At 40.4% G+C, this 17318-nt stretch overlaps 1 protein-coding gene across 10 annotated transcripts in view; it reads right to left on the bottom strand.

Annotated features, from left to right (window-relative positions):
* Positions 1 to 17318, bottom strand: part of Znf644 (zinc finger protein 644) — a 69833-nt gene that overhangs the window by 34430 nt on the left and 18085 nt on the right. For all 10 annotated transcript variants that reach the window (XM_048447118.3, XM_085691538.2, XM_048447111.3 and 7 more), the window contains one exon: positions 8881 to 8941. In XM_048447118.3, coding sequence (XP_048303075.3) covers positions 8881 to 8924 — 44 coding nt within the window. In that variant the 5' untranslated portion in view covers positions 8925 to 8941. The remainder of the gene's footprint in view (positions 1 to 8880; positions 8942 to 17318) is intronic.

Raw genomic sequence — 17318 nt, 5'->3', positions numbered from 1 at the left:
AAACGGTGGACTGCACAGTTCCTCTGCTTGGAGATTAGAGTCTATGCCATTAAGGACTCAGACAGCCACACTGACCTCAAACTCTCGATCCTCTAGCTTCTCCTTCCGAGTGCTGAGGTCACAGGTGTATAATCTCATGACCAGCTCCATCTTTATAAGTATATAGCCAGGATCAAGTAGGTCAGCATTCTCAAAAACCATGTTTGTACTTGAAAACCTTTTTTTAAAAGTACTGATACTTAGTCCTTCTCTGAAAAAAATTACAATCTAAATCACTCTCAAAATGGTGTGTATGCATACAACTGTTTGTGTGTAATCTCCTGTAACAGCAGCTCCGACATCTAAAATCTAGGGATAAAATTGTGATTAATGTGAAGCATACCAGGTAAGGGAGTATTTATCAGAAAATGCCTTTTCTTTTTTTGTTTGCTTGCTTTTTGAGACAGGGATTCTCCGTGTAGCTCTGGCTGTCCCGGAACTCACTCTGTAGAGCAGGCTTGTCCTTGAACTCTGCCTCCTGGAGTGCTGGGATTAGAGGTGTGCACTGGAAAGTATCTCACATCCTGTCAAATGTATTTCCCTACCAGTAAAGACTAGAGTAAAAGAGTCTATGGCACAGCCTGGCATCACTACTAAGGTCATCTGTGAGCCTTAGTCAGGAGGAGACCTGAAACGAGTTATCAGCACAGGTGGGGGATTAAAGTGATTACACACCTTGACCAACTGAAATTAATTGTTGAAATTTAAGGATAGTTTAATATAAAAATTAATGTAGCTCAACATGTCAACTTAAAAAGAGTACACAGCAACATTTAACAGTCTCCTTCATGACAAACACACTCACCAAACCCCAGAAATGAAAGAAATTTATGGAAAGATTACAGCTAACTTCACACTCAACCTTGACAAAGCCTTTCCTCAAAGACCAGGCACAGAGCAAACATGCCATCTGTTTGCTTAACAAGAGAGCAAAGGAATAGACGAGGGAGCGCAGGAAGGCATGGAGACACAGAAGGAAAGGCGAAGGCAGAAGCAGAATTATGTTTACACGCGATGTGGTCTTCCATGTAGAAAACTCTAAAACATATCCAAAACTTGCTAAAATAAAAGAATTTACCAAAGATCTACTACACAAACATCAATGCACAAAGACGAGCTGTTTCTATCAGAAACTGACCGTGAGCAAACCATTCTACTTCCTGTGGCATCCCAGAGACAGAACCACTCAGGAATGAAGTCAACCAGCCCACAGGCTGAGAACTGCGCAACAGCGCTAACGGAAATTAAGATGATAATGGAAACAGAGGTTGTGAGACTGATTATTAAGAAACTGTATTAGTCAGCGTTCTCTAGAGGAACAGAACTGATAAAGTGAATATATAAATATGAGATTTCAATTATAGCGGCTCACAAACTGTGGTCCAACTAACAGAACAATGGCTGTCTACCAATGGAAGATGCAAGAATCCAGTCGTTCAGTCCACAAGGCTCAATGTCTCAGCTGGTCTCCAGTACACGCTGGAATTCCAAAGTAGACTCCAAGGCCAATGAATAAATGGACTTGCCAGTGAGAGGAGGACCAGCTGCAAAGAAAAGGAGTCACCTTCTTCCACATCCTTATACAGGCTGCAAGGAGGTGTGGCCTACATTAAAGCTGGGTGGGTCTTCCCACTTCAAATAATTTGATTAAGAAAAATCCCTCACAGGTTTACTTAGTTGCTTGAGATGCAGTCAAGCTGGCAGCCAAGAACAACCATCACAGAAGTCAACATTATACATAGAAATCTTCCAATTCAATGCAATTCTCCATCAGAATCCCAATGACACTTTTGTCAGAATAGAGAAACTCATCCGAAAATACATATAAAAATCTCAACAAACACCAAACAACTGAAACAACCTTAAAATGAAAAAAGCTAAATATACAAAAACTAAAAATGGGGCTGAGGACTTAGATCAGGTGGTAGAATGCCTACCTAGCAGGATCAAAGTCTATTAACTGGATCAATACCAATTACTGCATAAACCAAGCATGGTATACCAGGTGAGAGGCAACAGGACTGATTACAAGTCAAAGTGAACTTCACTACACAGCAAGTTCAAGACTGGCCTACGGGAAAACTGTGACTCCAAAACAGAACACTGAACAGTGAGGGACCCTTGCAGTGCAAGAAAGTATTTTCAAATCTGTATGTGACAAGAGATTCACATCCAGAATATATACAGAAATTTCAGGACCCAGAAACAACACTCACTCCAATAATCTGTTTATTTAATAAGCAAGGGATCTGACATTTCTCCAACACTAATACACAAATGTCAAGAAGCACATGGAAGACACTTAACATCCTGATCATCAATCAAGCCTGCCACGAGACACCAGCATGACAGCTCAACACTACAGAACCACTTGAAACTACAGCAAGACTCCATCTCAAACAAAACTGCACTGAGCCATCACCTCATTACCGTCAGGACAGCTGCTATCAAAACGTAACAACACATACCACCATACACAGACACATGTTAGCAAAGACACAGAAAAGAAGCCTCAGTGAGAAGTTAGAGGCAACGTCACACGTTGTAGTGGCTACAGAAAACAATATGGTGGCTTTCAGAACACTGAAACTACATTTACCATGTAACCCAAAATACCCAGAGATATTCCCAAAGAACAGAACGTAGGGTACCAAAAGAAATTATAAACCTGGTGTGGAGGTCCTTCTGTCCATGTGCTGCTTTTATTGGTTAATGAATAAAGAAACTGCCTTGGCCTGTGATAGGGCAGAACTTAGGTAGGTACAAAGAACTGGACTGAAAGCTCAGAGAAAGAAGGCAGAGAGAGAGACCCATGGACCCGCCGCCAGAGACAGACGTGTCTGCTGGTAGGCCACGGCCTCGTGGTGATACACAGATTAATGGCAATGGGTTAAATCAAAGTGTAAGAACTAGCCAATAAGAAGTCAGAGCTAATGGGCCAAGCAGTGATTTAATTAACACAGTTTCTATGTGATTATTTCGGGGCTAGGCGGCCAGGAATGAACAAGTGGCTCACCCTCCTGCAACGTAAACCTATGTTCACTGGAGCAAACGTCCACCGGTGGAAAAGCTGATAAAATGTGGTATATACACACAACAGCCTTAAAAAGAAGTTTGGCAAAATACCACAATATGGATAAACCTTAAGTACAAAGTAAGAAAACCAGTTATAAATAGGCAAAAACTTAATGAAACTATTTAATTAATATCAGTTTAAAAAAAATCACCAGTTCATGTGTATAGAAACCAATAACATAGTTTTCCAAAATAACCTGGGGGAGGTGCATAAGCATTTAAACAAGATTAGCAAAAGATTTTACTTGTGTAAAATTCTTGTGGTTTTTGTTGAGACAGGGTCTCACTATGCAGCCCAGGCTGGCCTTGAACTCACAGAGAGATCCATCTGCCTCTGCTTCTCAAGTGCTGGCATTAAAGGTGTGCACCACACCCACTCCATTTTAAACATTTTATCTCACATCTCTTTTACTGCTATGTGTGGTATAACATTTTCTATCGCAAACAAATGTCTACTATAAGCAAGGAGTTGTATCAGATGCTTGAGCATAGATTAATGTATATAAAGCGCACAGCTCTGGCCTCTGGGAAGTAGGACTGCATCGCATATGACTATAATCACATATCCAGTCATTGTCCTCCCTAACTCTAACATCTACTACCAAGGATGGACTAAAAATAATTTAACTACAATAATAAATTCAGATAACATCAGTAAACTGATATTTAAAAACATTTTACAGATCAATAGTCAAGGGGGAGAGAGGTCCACAATCCTCAAGACTTACTAGATGTCAAATATTAGCTTTCCTGGTCTTCTCAAAAGAATGCTATGAAGAGGTCAGAAGACCTAGGTTCTAGCTTTGCAATTAATTACTCACCTAGCCTTAAGCCAGTCACTTACTATTTCTGAACCTCATGACAATTATCTATACAACTGAAATATCAGAATGAAGACTTTCACCACATTATTTTTGGTGAGTTCAAAATCAGACTTGTCTAAACAATTTGGAAAAGACAAGAAACTAGTCACACAATGAATTCCTATGCTGTAGCAGTGTGAACACACCTAAGCACGTCTGGTAACCGGGTGTAGTAGCACATGCCAGAAACCAGCACTCTAGTCACTGAGGCACAAAGACCACATCAAGTCTAAGGCCATCCTGGTCTCTAAACCACAGAGAAATAAAATATCAATAAATATGGCAACATGAATATCCAGGTAAATGAAATAAGTGAGACAAAATCATTTCTGAAATTCAAATTTTGGTGCAAACCTCCCTCTGCCCATAATTTTACACCTCCAACCAAGGAAAACAGTTCTTATTTCCAGGGCCCCACTCAAAAAAGAAACTGAAAGTGAGGGCCATCTAGAAACTGCTAAAGAGAAAATTGAGTCTAAAATCCATAGATATGCAAATCAAGGAGTTAGAAATAAGCAAATCAAGCAGTGTCAATAAGAAGACCACACACTTTGCATTCAGAGGGAAACACAAGTTAATCGAGGTTATATGTTCAACAGGAACAACAAAGCACTTGTAGAGAGAAGGACAGCAAGAGAGGGGTGGGTAGCCTACTGTGCAGACACCCTTTACTGCACAAGCTGCAATGGGAGAGGAAACAAACTGACCCCAGTGGGGGAAGAACCTCTTCTTGCTTTGGACTTGCTAGAAGGCAATCTAGTTTCAGGCATAAAACCCCCAGGTGACTGCAATAGCCAACCCAACTAGCCAAATTTCAGATACTAAGGAGGAAAAAAACTGTCAAAATGCTTGATATTTTTTAAAAGAAAGTATTGTGTGTGCAAGTATATATACACATATGTTTTCTAATCATATTTTTATATGTGTATATATGTTTATAATGCTAAAACCAGAATGCTGATGGCCAGCTGCCTATGCTACAGTGATCATCAACACCTACAGTTCTAGACCACAGACCTGCAGTCTCCCCATGTTCACCCTCAGGGAAACGTGGGTGCTCCCTTCACCTCTACAGATATGCCCAATCTTTCTGCTTTTTAAAACTTATTAGCAGCACATCTTCTTAAAGCTTCAGATTAAAGAAATAACTAGTGAAAAAACCAAAGAGAATATTCTGTCAGAAAATACTTCAATTCCTACAGAACAGATTTAATATGTTTACATGGAAACAGTAATCAAAATCAATGGGGGCTGGAGAGATGGCTCAGAGGTTAAGAGAGCATTGCCTGCTCTTCCAAAGGTCCTGAGTTCAATTCCCAGCAACCACATGGTGGCTCACAACCATCTGTAATGGGGTCTGGTGCCCTCTTCTGGCCTGCAGGCGCACACACACAGACAGAATATTGTATACATAATAAATAAATAAATAAATATTTTTTAAAAATCAATGATATTCGGGGGCTGGAGAGATGGCTCTGGTGTAGGAGGTCCTTTTGTCTTTATGTTGCTTTCACTGGTTAATAAAGAAACTGCTTTGGGCCCTTGATAGGGCACAACTTAAGTAGGCAGAGAAGAGAGAACTGGATGCTGGGAGAAAGAAGGGTGGAGTCAGAGAGAAGCCATGGATCCGCAGCCAGTCAGACTCAGAACCTTGCTGGTAAGTCACAATCATGTAGCAATACACAGATTAACAGAAATGGGTTAAATGAAGATGTAAGAATTAGCCAATAAGAAGTTAGAGCTAATGGGCCAAGCAGTGATTTAATTAATACAAGTTCTGTGTGGTTATTTCGGAGCTAAGCTAGCCAGGTGGCCAAGACAAACAAGTGCCCCCACACACACATGGCCTCCCACATGGCTCAGTGGTTAAGAATGTTGACTGCTCTACCAGAGGACCTGAGCCCAATTCCTAGCATCCACGTGACATAGCACAACCGTCGGTGGCCCTGGTTCCAGGGGATCTGATCCTTTCACACCGATGCAAATATTAAAATAAACGGCGAACAAACATTCACTGAGTGCATGCACATTTCAAGGGTCATATGAAATAAATGAGACATGGATGGTATCTACCTTCTACAGGGTCACGGGTAGGACAATGGCAGTGTCTGAATGAGAATGGCCCCCACAGGCTCACGTATTTGAATGCTTGGTCTGTAGTTGGTAGAACTGTTTGGGAAGGATCAAGTGTGGCCTTGTTGGAGGTGAGTCACTGTGCGGTAGGCTTTGAGGTTTTAAAAGCCCATACCATTCCCTGTTAGCTCTTTCTTGGTTTCACTGTCTCTCAGCCACTATTCCAGCTCCATGCCTGCCCTGTCTCACACCATGCTACCCACCATGATGGCTATGGATTAACCCTCTGGAACTGTGTGCCCCGAATTAAACGCTTTCTTTTATAAGTTGCTTTAATCAAGGTGTAGCTTCACAGCAACAGAATCAATCTCAGACAACACCTACCACAACAGAATCAATCTCAGACAACACCTACTACAACAGAATCAATCTCAGACAACACCTACTACAAAATGCCAGGCTGACTCCAAGTTTATGAGACAATCCATGAAATGATGACTATTTCTGAAAAGAAGGCTGTACCTAGTAGAAAGAATATTGTCAACATCTCTTAACTATAGGCAGGCGGGCACAGACAAGTACTCATGTATGATACAGAGAGCTTACACTTTCTAAATGAATAGAAGTCGGGGGTAAGAACTGGCAACTGAATGCAAAAACTTATGAACAGAACACACAAACAACATGTCACATTCATACAGGAGAATATTCCTCAATAATAAAATAATAAATAATGGTATTCTCGCAATATAAATAAAACAAAAACACCAAAATAAAACTTTTTAAAAAGGTACAAACTATATAATTTTATGTACATCAAGTTCAAAAATTAAATTTAAACCAGGCTAATGAAACTTAATAAGGTTTACCTCAGCAGAAAGCTATCACACTGAAAAGAATTAAGGAACTCCTGGGAATAATCTAGATGAGTGGCTCAATGTCAACTACAACACAGTCATTCAACTCTGGACTTTAGGTTCACATGACACTGAAGGTTAATTATAGTATGACAAAAGAAAAGTGCATATCCAACTTCTGTAGAATTTCCAACAAGTCAACCCTCTGACACTACAAACATGCAACCAAAAAAGAGGGTTCTAACACGCACTGCAGATTTAGTTACCACTGAGATAATGACAGGACCGTAAGCTACAATGTAAGCGTCTTCTCTATTTCAAGACAGTCCACAGCTTGACAGATGAGTTGTTCTTTTTCACTCTGTATTTTAAGGCCATGTTTACTGATATGTTTTTATCATTTCAAAAGCTTACAATTTAAAAAGCATTCTTTCATACATCAGACACAAAATAACATCAAAATTAAGTTTTTAAAAAGTCAACCATCTTTAGAAGGCCAGTCAGAATGGAGTACATGAGAAAGCCATCCATGGGGAGGCACTCAGTAGACAGAATGCTTGCTGCGCAAGTCTGGGCTTATCGGCGAATCAATCCCACACCAGTTATGTTTTAAGGGGTTATTTATTTTGGGGGGTAAAACTTACATACACCATAAACCGTCAGGAAGGGAGCCTAGTCGCAGGAGCCGGGAGCAGGAGCCAGGAGCAAGCACCGGAACCAAGAGCCGGAACTAAGAGGGCCTGATCCGGATATGCTTCTCTTTTTAAAAGAGAAATATACCACGTCCCAGTGGGCTGATATTTCAGCAGCTATTGGCTGACGGAGCGGAAGTCGCTCCCCGCTGCACTGTGGGCTCATATTTCAGCGACTATTGGTTGAGGCAGCGGAAGTTACTCCCACAACATGGGCTCAGAGGGCAGGCAGCTGGCCGGCTGGATGAACCTCAGGGAAGGAGGACACCCGCTGTAGCCTCTGGCCTCCACATACATGCACATGTGTGACCAAAACATACAGGCTTTCAACATCACAGTAACAGAGAAGTCATGGCTTACAAATTCTGTTAAAGGAAATAAAGCAAAATCCACAGAAGAGAACTATATTCTCTAGACCACAGAGAAAACTAAGCAGCCAACACATCTTACACTAGTGAGAGATCAGCAACCATGGTTAACGCAACACCAACCAGAGTTTCCAACATGTTCCAACAATATTAGGACCCTGTAAGCTTTAGCATCAATACTAAAGAAAGAAAATTAAGATTGTTTCATGTTGTAGATTATTAGTTTAAGATGTGTTACATTCGTTTATGCTATGGAATCTTTGTTTAATGAGACAAAGATGTGTTGTATCTTTAATGTTGCATTTGTCTAACTGTAAAGCTGTGTGACTTTGCCTGCCTACAACATCTGATTGGCTGAATAAAGAGCTGAACGGCCAATAGCTAGGCCAAGGATAGGCAGGGCTGTCAGGGAGAGAGAATAAACAGGAGGAGAAATCTGTGAAGAGAAGATCGAGGAGCGAGAAAACAAGGAGAGAAGGAGGAGAGAGGATGCCAGAGGCCAGCCTCCCAACCATACAGTCAGCCACGGAGCTAAAAAGGAAAGATATACAGAATAAAGGTAAAAAACCAAGAGGCAAAAGGTAGTTAAAGAGAAACAGGGTAAGTTGAATTACAAGAGCTGACTAGAAACAAGCCAAGCTATTGATAAGTAAGAACAAGCCTCCGTGTATTAACTTGGGAGCTGGGTGGTGGCCTCCAATATACCAACTACAGCGTCACCATTTTATAGCTACTTCTTTACTCCTATTAAGTCAACTGAAACAAACTGGTCAAAATGTTAATACAGCATATTGCAAAATTTTATTGAAACTCGTTAATTCTAGACTTATAGGCATGCTTTCAAAATATAAACTATGTTTTATATTACTATTCTTACTTTAATATGTAACATTTAATAAAGTGGCCTACTTACCTAAATTTCGGCTTATTAACATCTCGATGCAAGAATAATCTCATCCAGAATTAAACCAATCCTAAAAGAACACATGTAAAAACCATCATTTAGTTGTGTTTCATTCAGATAGGACAAACTGTATGCACAATACACTATTTTAAATTAAAAACTATAAACTTATTTTATTCATAAAACAACATCTAAGTGTTCAACAACTAAACTAATTTAATGCTCAATAAACTATTCAGTACCTTTCAAGGGGAGCGATAATCTATCCCAGCAAGAAACTTAAAATTGTAGGTGGCTGGAGAAATGGCTCAGTGACTCCAGACACTTGCTGCTCTTGCAGGTGACCCAGGTTGGGTTTCCAGCACCAACAAGGCAGCAACAACTGTCTGTGACTCCAGACCTCTGTGGGCACTGCACACACAGCACACAACAACTGTCTGTGACTCCAGACCTCTGTGGGCACTGCACACACAGCACACAACAACTGTCTGTGACTCAGACCTCTGTGGGCACTGCACACACAGCACACAACAACTGTCTGTGACTCAGACCTCTGTGGGCACTGCACACACAGCACACAACAACTGTCTGTGACTCCAGACCTCTGTGGGCACTGCACACACAGCACACAACAACTGTCTGTGACTCCAGACCTCTGTGGGCACTGCACACACAGCACACAACAACTGTCTGTGACTCCAGACCTCTGTGGGCACTGCACACACAGCACACACACATTCAAGAAAAATACTCACACACCTAAAAAAGTATTTTAAAGAAATATAATTTGCAGTTTTTAAAATTTTTTATGTAACTTGCTTTCATTAATTTTAATAACAAAGCGATATTAATTCTGTCTATAACCCTTCAAGATATGAACATCTGCGCTTGGTCAGATCCCTTATATAAAATGGCATGATCTTTGTGTGCAACCTACGTACATTCTCACATGTAGTCTAGATCACTGTTACAGTACTTCTGATACAGTGCAAATGCTGCGGACACACGTGTTACACTGAGAGACTTGCAGTAAGACAAAGGCAGATCTGGACATGCCTGCACAAACACAATTTCCCCCAACAGTTTTAACACAGGGCTTTAAATATTCATTCATTCATTCATTCATTCAACCATTCATTCAAGTTTTTCGAGACAGGATTTCTCTGAAGCTTTTGGAGCCTGTCCTGGAACTCACTTTGTAGACCAGGCTGGTCCCAACCCCACAGAGATCCTCCTGCCTCTGCTTCCCGAGTGCTGGGGTTAAAGGCATGTGCTGCCGCCGCCACCTGGTTAGGGCTCTAACTAGTTTAATAATAGTGCTTGTTAAATTCAGTTATGCAGAACCCAGGTATAAGGAAGTTACAGGTCAGGTCCGTGTTTATCTAATAATGTATCCATACCATAATAAAGGATATAGTGATAGATGACATAGAATATATCAATGATAAATGTGATAACAGCTAACAGAAACTAAGCATAAAGACTATGTTAAGCACCATTAGAGACTTAGGAATCAATATTCTCCCTGCCTCAATTTAATATGCAACACTATTTACTACTAATTATTCACTAAAAATGGACTCACCAAAAATCCATTTCTACCAATGTTGAAACTCAGTATTGCCTTACCCCAAATCATTAATCTCTCCCCCTACCAAAGGGATCTAGCGTTTCTAATTATTATTCTCAAGGTGGAGGTCCCACACCTATTCCAGTGTCTCCCCACATTACTCCAGCTGCTCCCCTCCAGACCCACCAGCACCTAATTCTGCCCTCCCACAACCACCCCTGCCATGACTTCTACCACAGTTAACTTAGCAATGCCTTACCACATGGTGGCCATATCCTGGTAGACTGGTTTTTAATCCTGTGTCAAATAGGGTTATATCAGTTATTTCATTGAATTGTAAAACCTGTATAATTCTAAAATAGTGAATGCTTTTTTTTGTTCTGCTCAAAATCAGAAAAGAAAAAACTTTTCCAGATGTTATCTGTTCAGACAAAATAATCACACCAATATATTTTAGAAATACTAAAATTTTTTGTTTTTTAATTAACAAATAATAATTGTTCATATTATTGCTAGGCGGTTGATATGGGATTCCCCTCTTTGTGCTGGGAATACTACTGGGTAACAAGAACTGCTATGAGTCTATAGCAGAGCAGGCAGAACAGAGGTAGGCGGGGAAGGTTGGACTGAATGCTGGGAGGAAGAAGGTGGAGTAGAGAGAAGCCATGTAGCCGCTGCCAGAGACAGATGCCAGAACTTTAGCCAGCAAGTCACGTGGCAATACACAGATTAATAGAAATGGGCTAAATTAAGATGTAAGAGTTAGCCAATAAGAGCTAGAGCCAATGGGCCAAGCAGTGATTTAATTAATACAGATTCTGTGTGATTATTTCAGGGCTGTATAACTGGGAACCAACAAGCGGCCTCCTCCAACAAAAAAGAAGCTGCTTTGGCCTATAGCAGGGCAGAATAGTCAGGCTGGAAGAGATACAGCAAGAGAGTAGGCGGAGTTAGAAGTGTTGGGTCTGGTGCCAGCACGGACCCTAAATTATTTCTCCAGACCAGAGGGGAGGCGTGGGAATAAAGACACAACTCACATGACTTTATGGGGAGGGAGATTTTCAGTGATCTCTCATGAAATCCTGAGTTTACATCCTGAAAATTCCTCCGCATTTATTTTTCAAACAGTCTTTATACCAAAATGTAAACTGAGGGGGAAATTCATTAGCATTTTGTTTCCTAGGTAAACAGGTGAATGACTCTGGTCACATCCACACATCTACCAGTGCCTGCTCTGTCACGTCTTCCTGCTCTGTATGCCAGCTCTGTCACGTAGGCTGAATTAACATCTCTTTTCAGGCATCCTCCAAATTACAAAGTAGAGCAGAACAACATCCCTTTGTTAGGGATGGCAACAGGCTAGGTGACCGACCACCTCCTGTGTGGCAGGTGCAAACTATGGCCTGGGATTCTGGTCACCATACCATGTAGAAATATGGGCCTACAATTAAAACAGTTTCTGTGTGATTATTCCAGGGCTGTGCAGCCAGGAACCAACAAGCGGCCTCCTCCAGCATAAAAGAGTCTGCTTCAGCCTATGGCAGGGCAGAATAGTCAGGCTGGAAGAGATATAGCAAGATAGTGGGCAGAGCTAGGAAGAAGCCATGAAGCCACTGCAGAAGACCTCTACACCCTACTGCCCCCTACATCCTACTCTGAGAAAACACATTCCAACAGAGATCTTCTAATGCAATCAACCAATACTCAAAACGGGAAAGTCATTGTAAACATGTCACGAGCATCTACAAAAACTGCAACCAAATGTGAAGTGTTGCATTGAACAAGAAAGAAATTTGGTGTGGGGGATTGAAGAAACGGGGGGGGGTGTCTTTAGTTAATATTATGTGACAATATTGGCTCCATAATTATAATAACATCTGGTATGAAAAGGGAAAACATGCTGAGGAAACAAATATAGTTTAGAAAATGACATATTTCAGAACAGTAATCAAACATTCAGATACACACAGCTACAAGCGTCAAGAATTTCAGAGCCTAAAAGAATCTATCTGACTTTAATACAATGAAACCAAAAGCCAGCAGCAGAGGGAAGCAGGGAATTTACACACCAGTGGGAAGTTAGCATCTTGCTCTCTCAGAAAATTCTTTGAAGGATACTTTTAGGATAATACCTTGATGTGTAGTCCAAGCTACCTCTACTGCTACAATTACAGGCATTTGCTGTACTGTGGAACCAATGCTCACTCCTAATCAATCAACGCATCAAAATAGGTATCACTGGGAATTTAGAAACCATGCCTCAACGAACTAGAAAAGAACTAAGCTGAAACAAGTTAGAAAAACAGAAATGATAAATATTAAGACATAAATATTAAAAAGATCCACAAAACTGAGAACCAAGAGAAGACCACTGGAAACAGAAACGAAGAGGACCTGCAAAGGAAGTCATGTCAGGAGATCAGAAGGAACACTAGGAACAACAATGGCCAACAAATAAGAAAACCCAGAACTGACTAGATACTTTAAAACATAGTTACTCTGAATGAGAGCAGTTAACAAAACTTGCTGCTTTTCCAGAGGACCAAAGTTCAGTTCCTGGCACCCAATCTGGGTGACTCACAACCACCTGTAACTCCAGCTCCAGGGGATACAACGCCCTCTTCTGAACTCTGCAGGAGCCTATATCCACAAATGCACACGTGCACACGTACACACACACAGAATATATAAGCATGATTAAAAATAAACCTCTATGTGCCACAAGACAAGTAAAACCTCTAAATAATTCATAACTAATAAAGGAGATTAAATGCTATTACGATTGAATCTGAACTGTCTCCCAAATGCTTGAGGCTGTGGTCCCCAGCAGTGATGCTATTTTCAAAGGCTGTGGGACCATTATTATGTGGAGCCTGACTGGCAGGAGTAGTCACGTGAGGTGGGCCTTTGAAAACTACAGGCCTCAAGTTTCTGCCACAAACTACTGCCATGAACTGGGTGGGCTGAACCTATAAAATCATTGGGCCATCATATTCCTGTCGAGTACTTTGGTCCAGAGACACGAATAACACAGATGCAGCCATTAAAAGTTTTCAACTAAGGAGTTAGATATAGCTTAGTGAGTCAATGCACTGGACACTCTTGCAGAGGACCCAGGTTCAACCCCAAGCACACACAGTGGCTCACACTATCTACCTCCAGTTCCAGGGGATCTGACATCCTCTTCTGGCCTCCATGGTACACACATATACATGCAGGCAAAATACCTGAGCTTATTCATAATTTTTTAAGTCTTTAAATTCTTTTCGAACTAAAAAGCCCAAGACCAGACAACTCCTCTAGAAAATTCTACCAAACACTCAAGAGTCAAATTCTCCCAAAGAACTGGATATTTCAAACTCATTCTATGAGGTCAATTATCTGGAAACCAAATCAAGACAAAGGCATAAAAAGAAAACTAATCTAGTATCTCTAACGAAGGATGTAAATAACGAGTAAAGTATTACCAAAACAAATCCAACAGTGTAATAAAGAACTACGTACTGCAACCAAGTGAGTCACACTCCTGGACTGCACGCACAGCTCAGCACAAGACTAATGCAATCGAACAGTAATGGGGGCGGGGTCACAACTTCATCTCAGCTGATGTTCAACACCCACAACCAAACTCAGCACCACTTTATTATAAAACTAAATATAGAAACCACTTCAACCTAATAAAAACTACACAACTAAGGGGCATCCAACCTTTAGACACCACTGTCATCTAAAACACACTAGCATTCACAGCTGTCCTGGGCACTTGCTGCCCACAGACCACAAGCTGGAATGCTCACACATGTGATAAGCCCACAGTAAACACAGGAGTAAAGACTGAGTGTTCTCTGAAGTCCAGAAACAAGACAGCGTTCCCTTTTCTTACCACTCCCATCCACTGCATCACCAGAACTGTGTGCGAAGAAATTTGACAAGTAATAAAAATGCATTCAATTCTGAAAGAAACAGGAAAATTATCTTTGCCTATGGATGATAGGTTGATCCTAAATGAAGAATACTCTATAGAATTCAAAATAAAATCCTGTTGCTGCTAACTGACAAACTGAGCAATGTAGCAGAAAACAAAGACAACACATTAAAAACACTTGCTATTCATATACACAAAAAGTAAAAAAAAAAACTGAGAAAACAATTTCATCTATAACAGCATTAAAAAATATTTAGGAAAAAAATATTTAGGAGTTAACAAAAAAGAAACTGTACTATGAAAATAAGAAAGGATTAGTGACATTAAAGTCATGAATAAACACATGTGGCTAAAATGGCAAAGTCAGCTAACGCAGTTTTGTTGAAAAGGAAACAGCCACTTGAATGTAGTCCGAGACCCCAAAGAGTCAAAACAATTGTCAACAAGACTTGACACTTCTGATTTCAGAACATACTAAAAATCAGTATAATCAACAGAATGCTATGACTTACTGACAAACCCATGAAAACCAATGGAACAAAACAACCCAAAAAGAAACCCCAGGATAAGGTCAAATGGTTTTTTAATGGTACCAAGAATACACAGTGGGGAAAAACATCTCCTCAAGAAAAGATCTTGACGAAGCCCAATATCCACATGCAAAACAAAGACAATTCATATCTCATACAAAAATTAACTAAAAATCAGGACATAAAATGTAAAAACATAAAACTCCTAGAAGAAAACTAGAGAAAAAGTTCCAGGTTGTTGTCCAAATAGGGCTTCACGACTGCAGAGCTTCTGCAGAGCGACTCTTCAACTACACAGAGGACTGACAGCAACAATAACAAATGGTCTAACTTTTTCAAGGGCAAAAGACTTGAAAAATCAATTCTCTAAAATCAAATAGAACGTGAGCCTACGAAAAGATGATTCAACATCACTTAGTACAGAGAATTAGAGGTCAAAACCATGTTGCAATGTTCCCCCCATCAGTAGGATGTGACTGTGAAAATAAACACAGGGCAGCACTGTGGGGACACAGAAGTGGGGACCACTGGTGACCACTGTCAGCAACAGAAAAGGTGTGACCATTCTGGTCAACAAAAGCAGTACCTCAAATAACTTAATAAAATTAGCACATGGTTAGCAAATGTATTTGCCTCTCCATATCTAGAGCACTATCCACAATACTCATACCATAGAAGCAACTCAACTATCCACGGAAGCAATGAAGAGTGCATATTACATATAATGAAATACTATACAGTATATAACAACATGGACAAAACTTGAAGGCATTATTCTAACTGAAATTAGTACAAAAGTTAATACAATATAATTCTCCTCCCGTGAAATATCTAGTCAAAACCACAGTAAAGAAAAATGGTTATCAAAATCCAAACGGAGAATGGACATAAAAAACAAGAACTTAATGAGCACGGACTTTCAGTTTTCTAGTATTAAAAGTTCAAGAGATCTGCTTTATAAGGTAACCAATCCTCGTGAACTTCAGCCGTGAGCACATTTAGGATGTGTTCCTGGAGCCAGAGAGATGGCTCTGTAGTTAAGAGTGCTTGTTCTTGCAGAGGACTCAGGTTTGAGTTCAGTAACAACATGGTGGCTCACGACCACCTGGAAATCCAGTTCCATAGGATTCAATACCTTCTTCTGGTCTCCTTGGACACCAAACACAAACATGGTACACAGACAAACACTCAGGCAAAATACTGATACACACAGAATAAGTAAGTCTTAAAAAAATTTAATATGTTGCATGTTCCTAACACAAAAAAAACATAAGGGGAAAAAAATACATATAATGGCCTAGGTGGAGTAACAGAGATGAACTTTATCCTTCTGCAAGAACAGCCTAAAAACCAAATATACACAAATGCAGCGCAACCGTCTTCAGGGTGAACATAAAGGGGAAATAAATGAAGCCAACAATCTAATGCCTGAGGAAAAGCAGCGAGCCCAAAACACATAACCAGAAACTTCAAGGCGAAGTGCACAGGAACTGCAGAGAGAGAACACCTACCTGTAAGTGTCTAACCATAAGTTATGCAGCCCTACACAGAAACCAGTCAAAACTACGTCATCCCAAAGGGTGGTAAGGCAGACTGCCCCTGACTCAACAAGAACCAGAGATCATACCCATGCCGTTCAGACAGAGCAGAAAACATCGCTGGCTAATTAACAGTACAGAACAGAAAACATCACGACTAGTTAACAGTACAGAACAGAAAACATCACTGGCTAGTTAACAGTACAGAACAGAAAACATCACGACTAGTTAACAGTACAGAACAGAAAACATCACTGGCTAGTTAACAGTACAGAACAGAAAACATCACGACTAGTTAACAGTACAGAACAGAAAACATCGCTGGCTAGTTAACAGTACAGAACAGAAAACATCACGACTAGTTAACAGTACAGAACAGAAAACATCACTGGCTAGTTAACAGTACAGAACAGAAAACATCACGACTAGTTAACAGTACAGAACAGAAAACATCACGACTAGTTAACAGTACAGAACAGAAAGCATCACGACTAGTTAACAGTACAGAACAGAAAACATCACTGGCTAGTTAACAGTACAGAACAGAAAACATCACGACTAGTTAACAGTACAGAACAGAAAGCATCACGACTAGTTAACAGTACAGAACAGAAATCACGACTAGTTAACAGTACAGAACAGAAAGCATCACGACTAGTTAACAGTACAGAACAGAAAACATCACGACTAGTTAACAGTACAGAACAGAAAGCATCACGACTAGTTAACAGTACAGAACAGAAAACATCACGACTAGTTAACAGTACAGAACAGAAAACATCACTGACTAGTTAACAGTACAGAACAGAAAACATCACTGACTAGTTAACAGTACAGAACAGAAAACATCACTGGCTAGTTAACAGTACAGAACAGAAAACATC

The sequence above is a fragment of the Myodes glareolus genome, chromosome 8, assembly GCF_982192425.1.
Source record: "Myodes glareolus chromosome 8, mMyoGla1.1, whole genome shotgun sequence".
Classification (NCBI taxonomy): Eukaryota; Metazoa; Chordata; class Mammalia; order Rodentia; family Cricetidae; genus Myodes; species Myodes glareolus.
The sequence above is the reverse complement of the archived record's forward strand: the minus strand, read 5'-3'. Positions and strand labels throughout refer to the sequence as shown.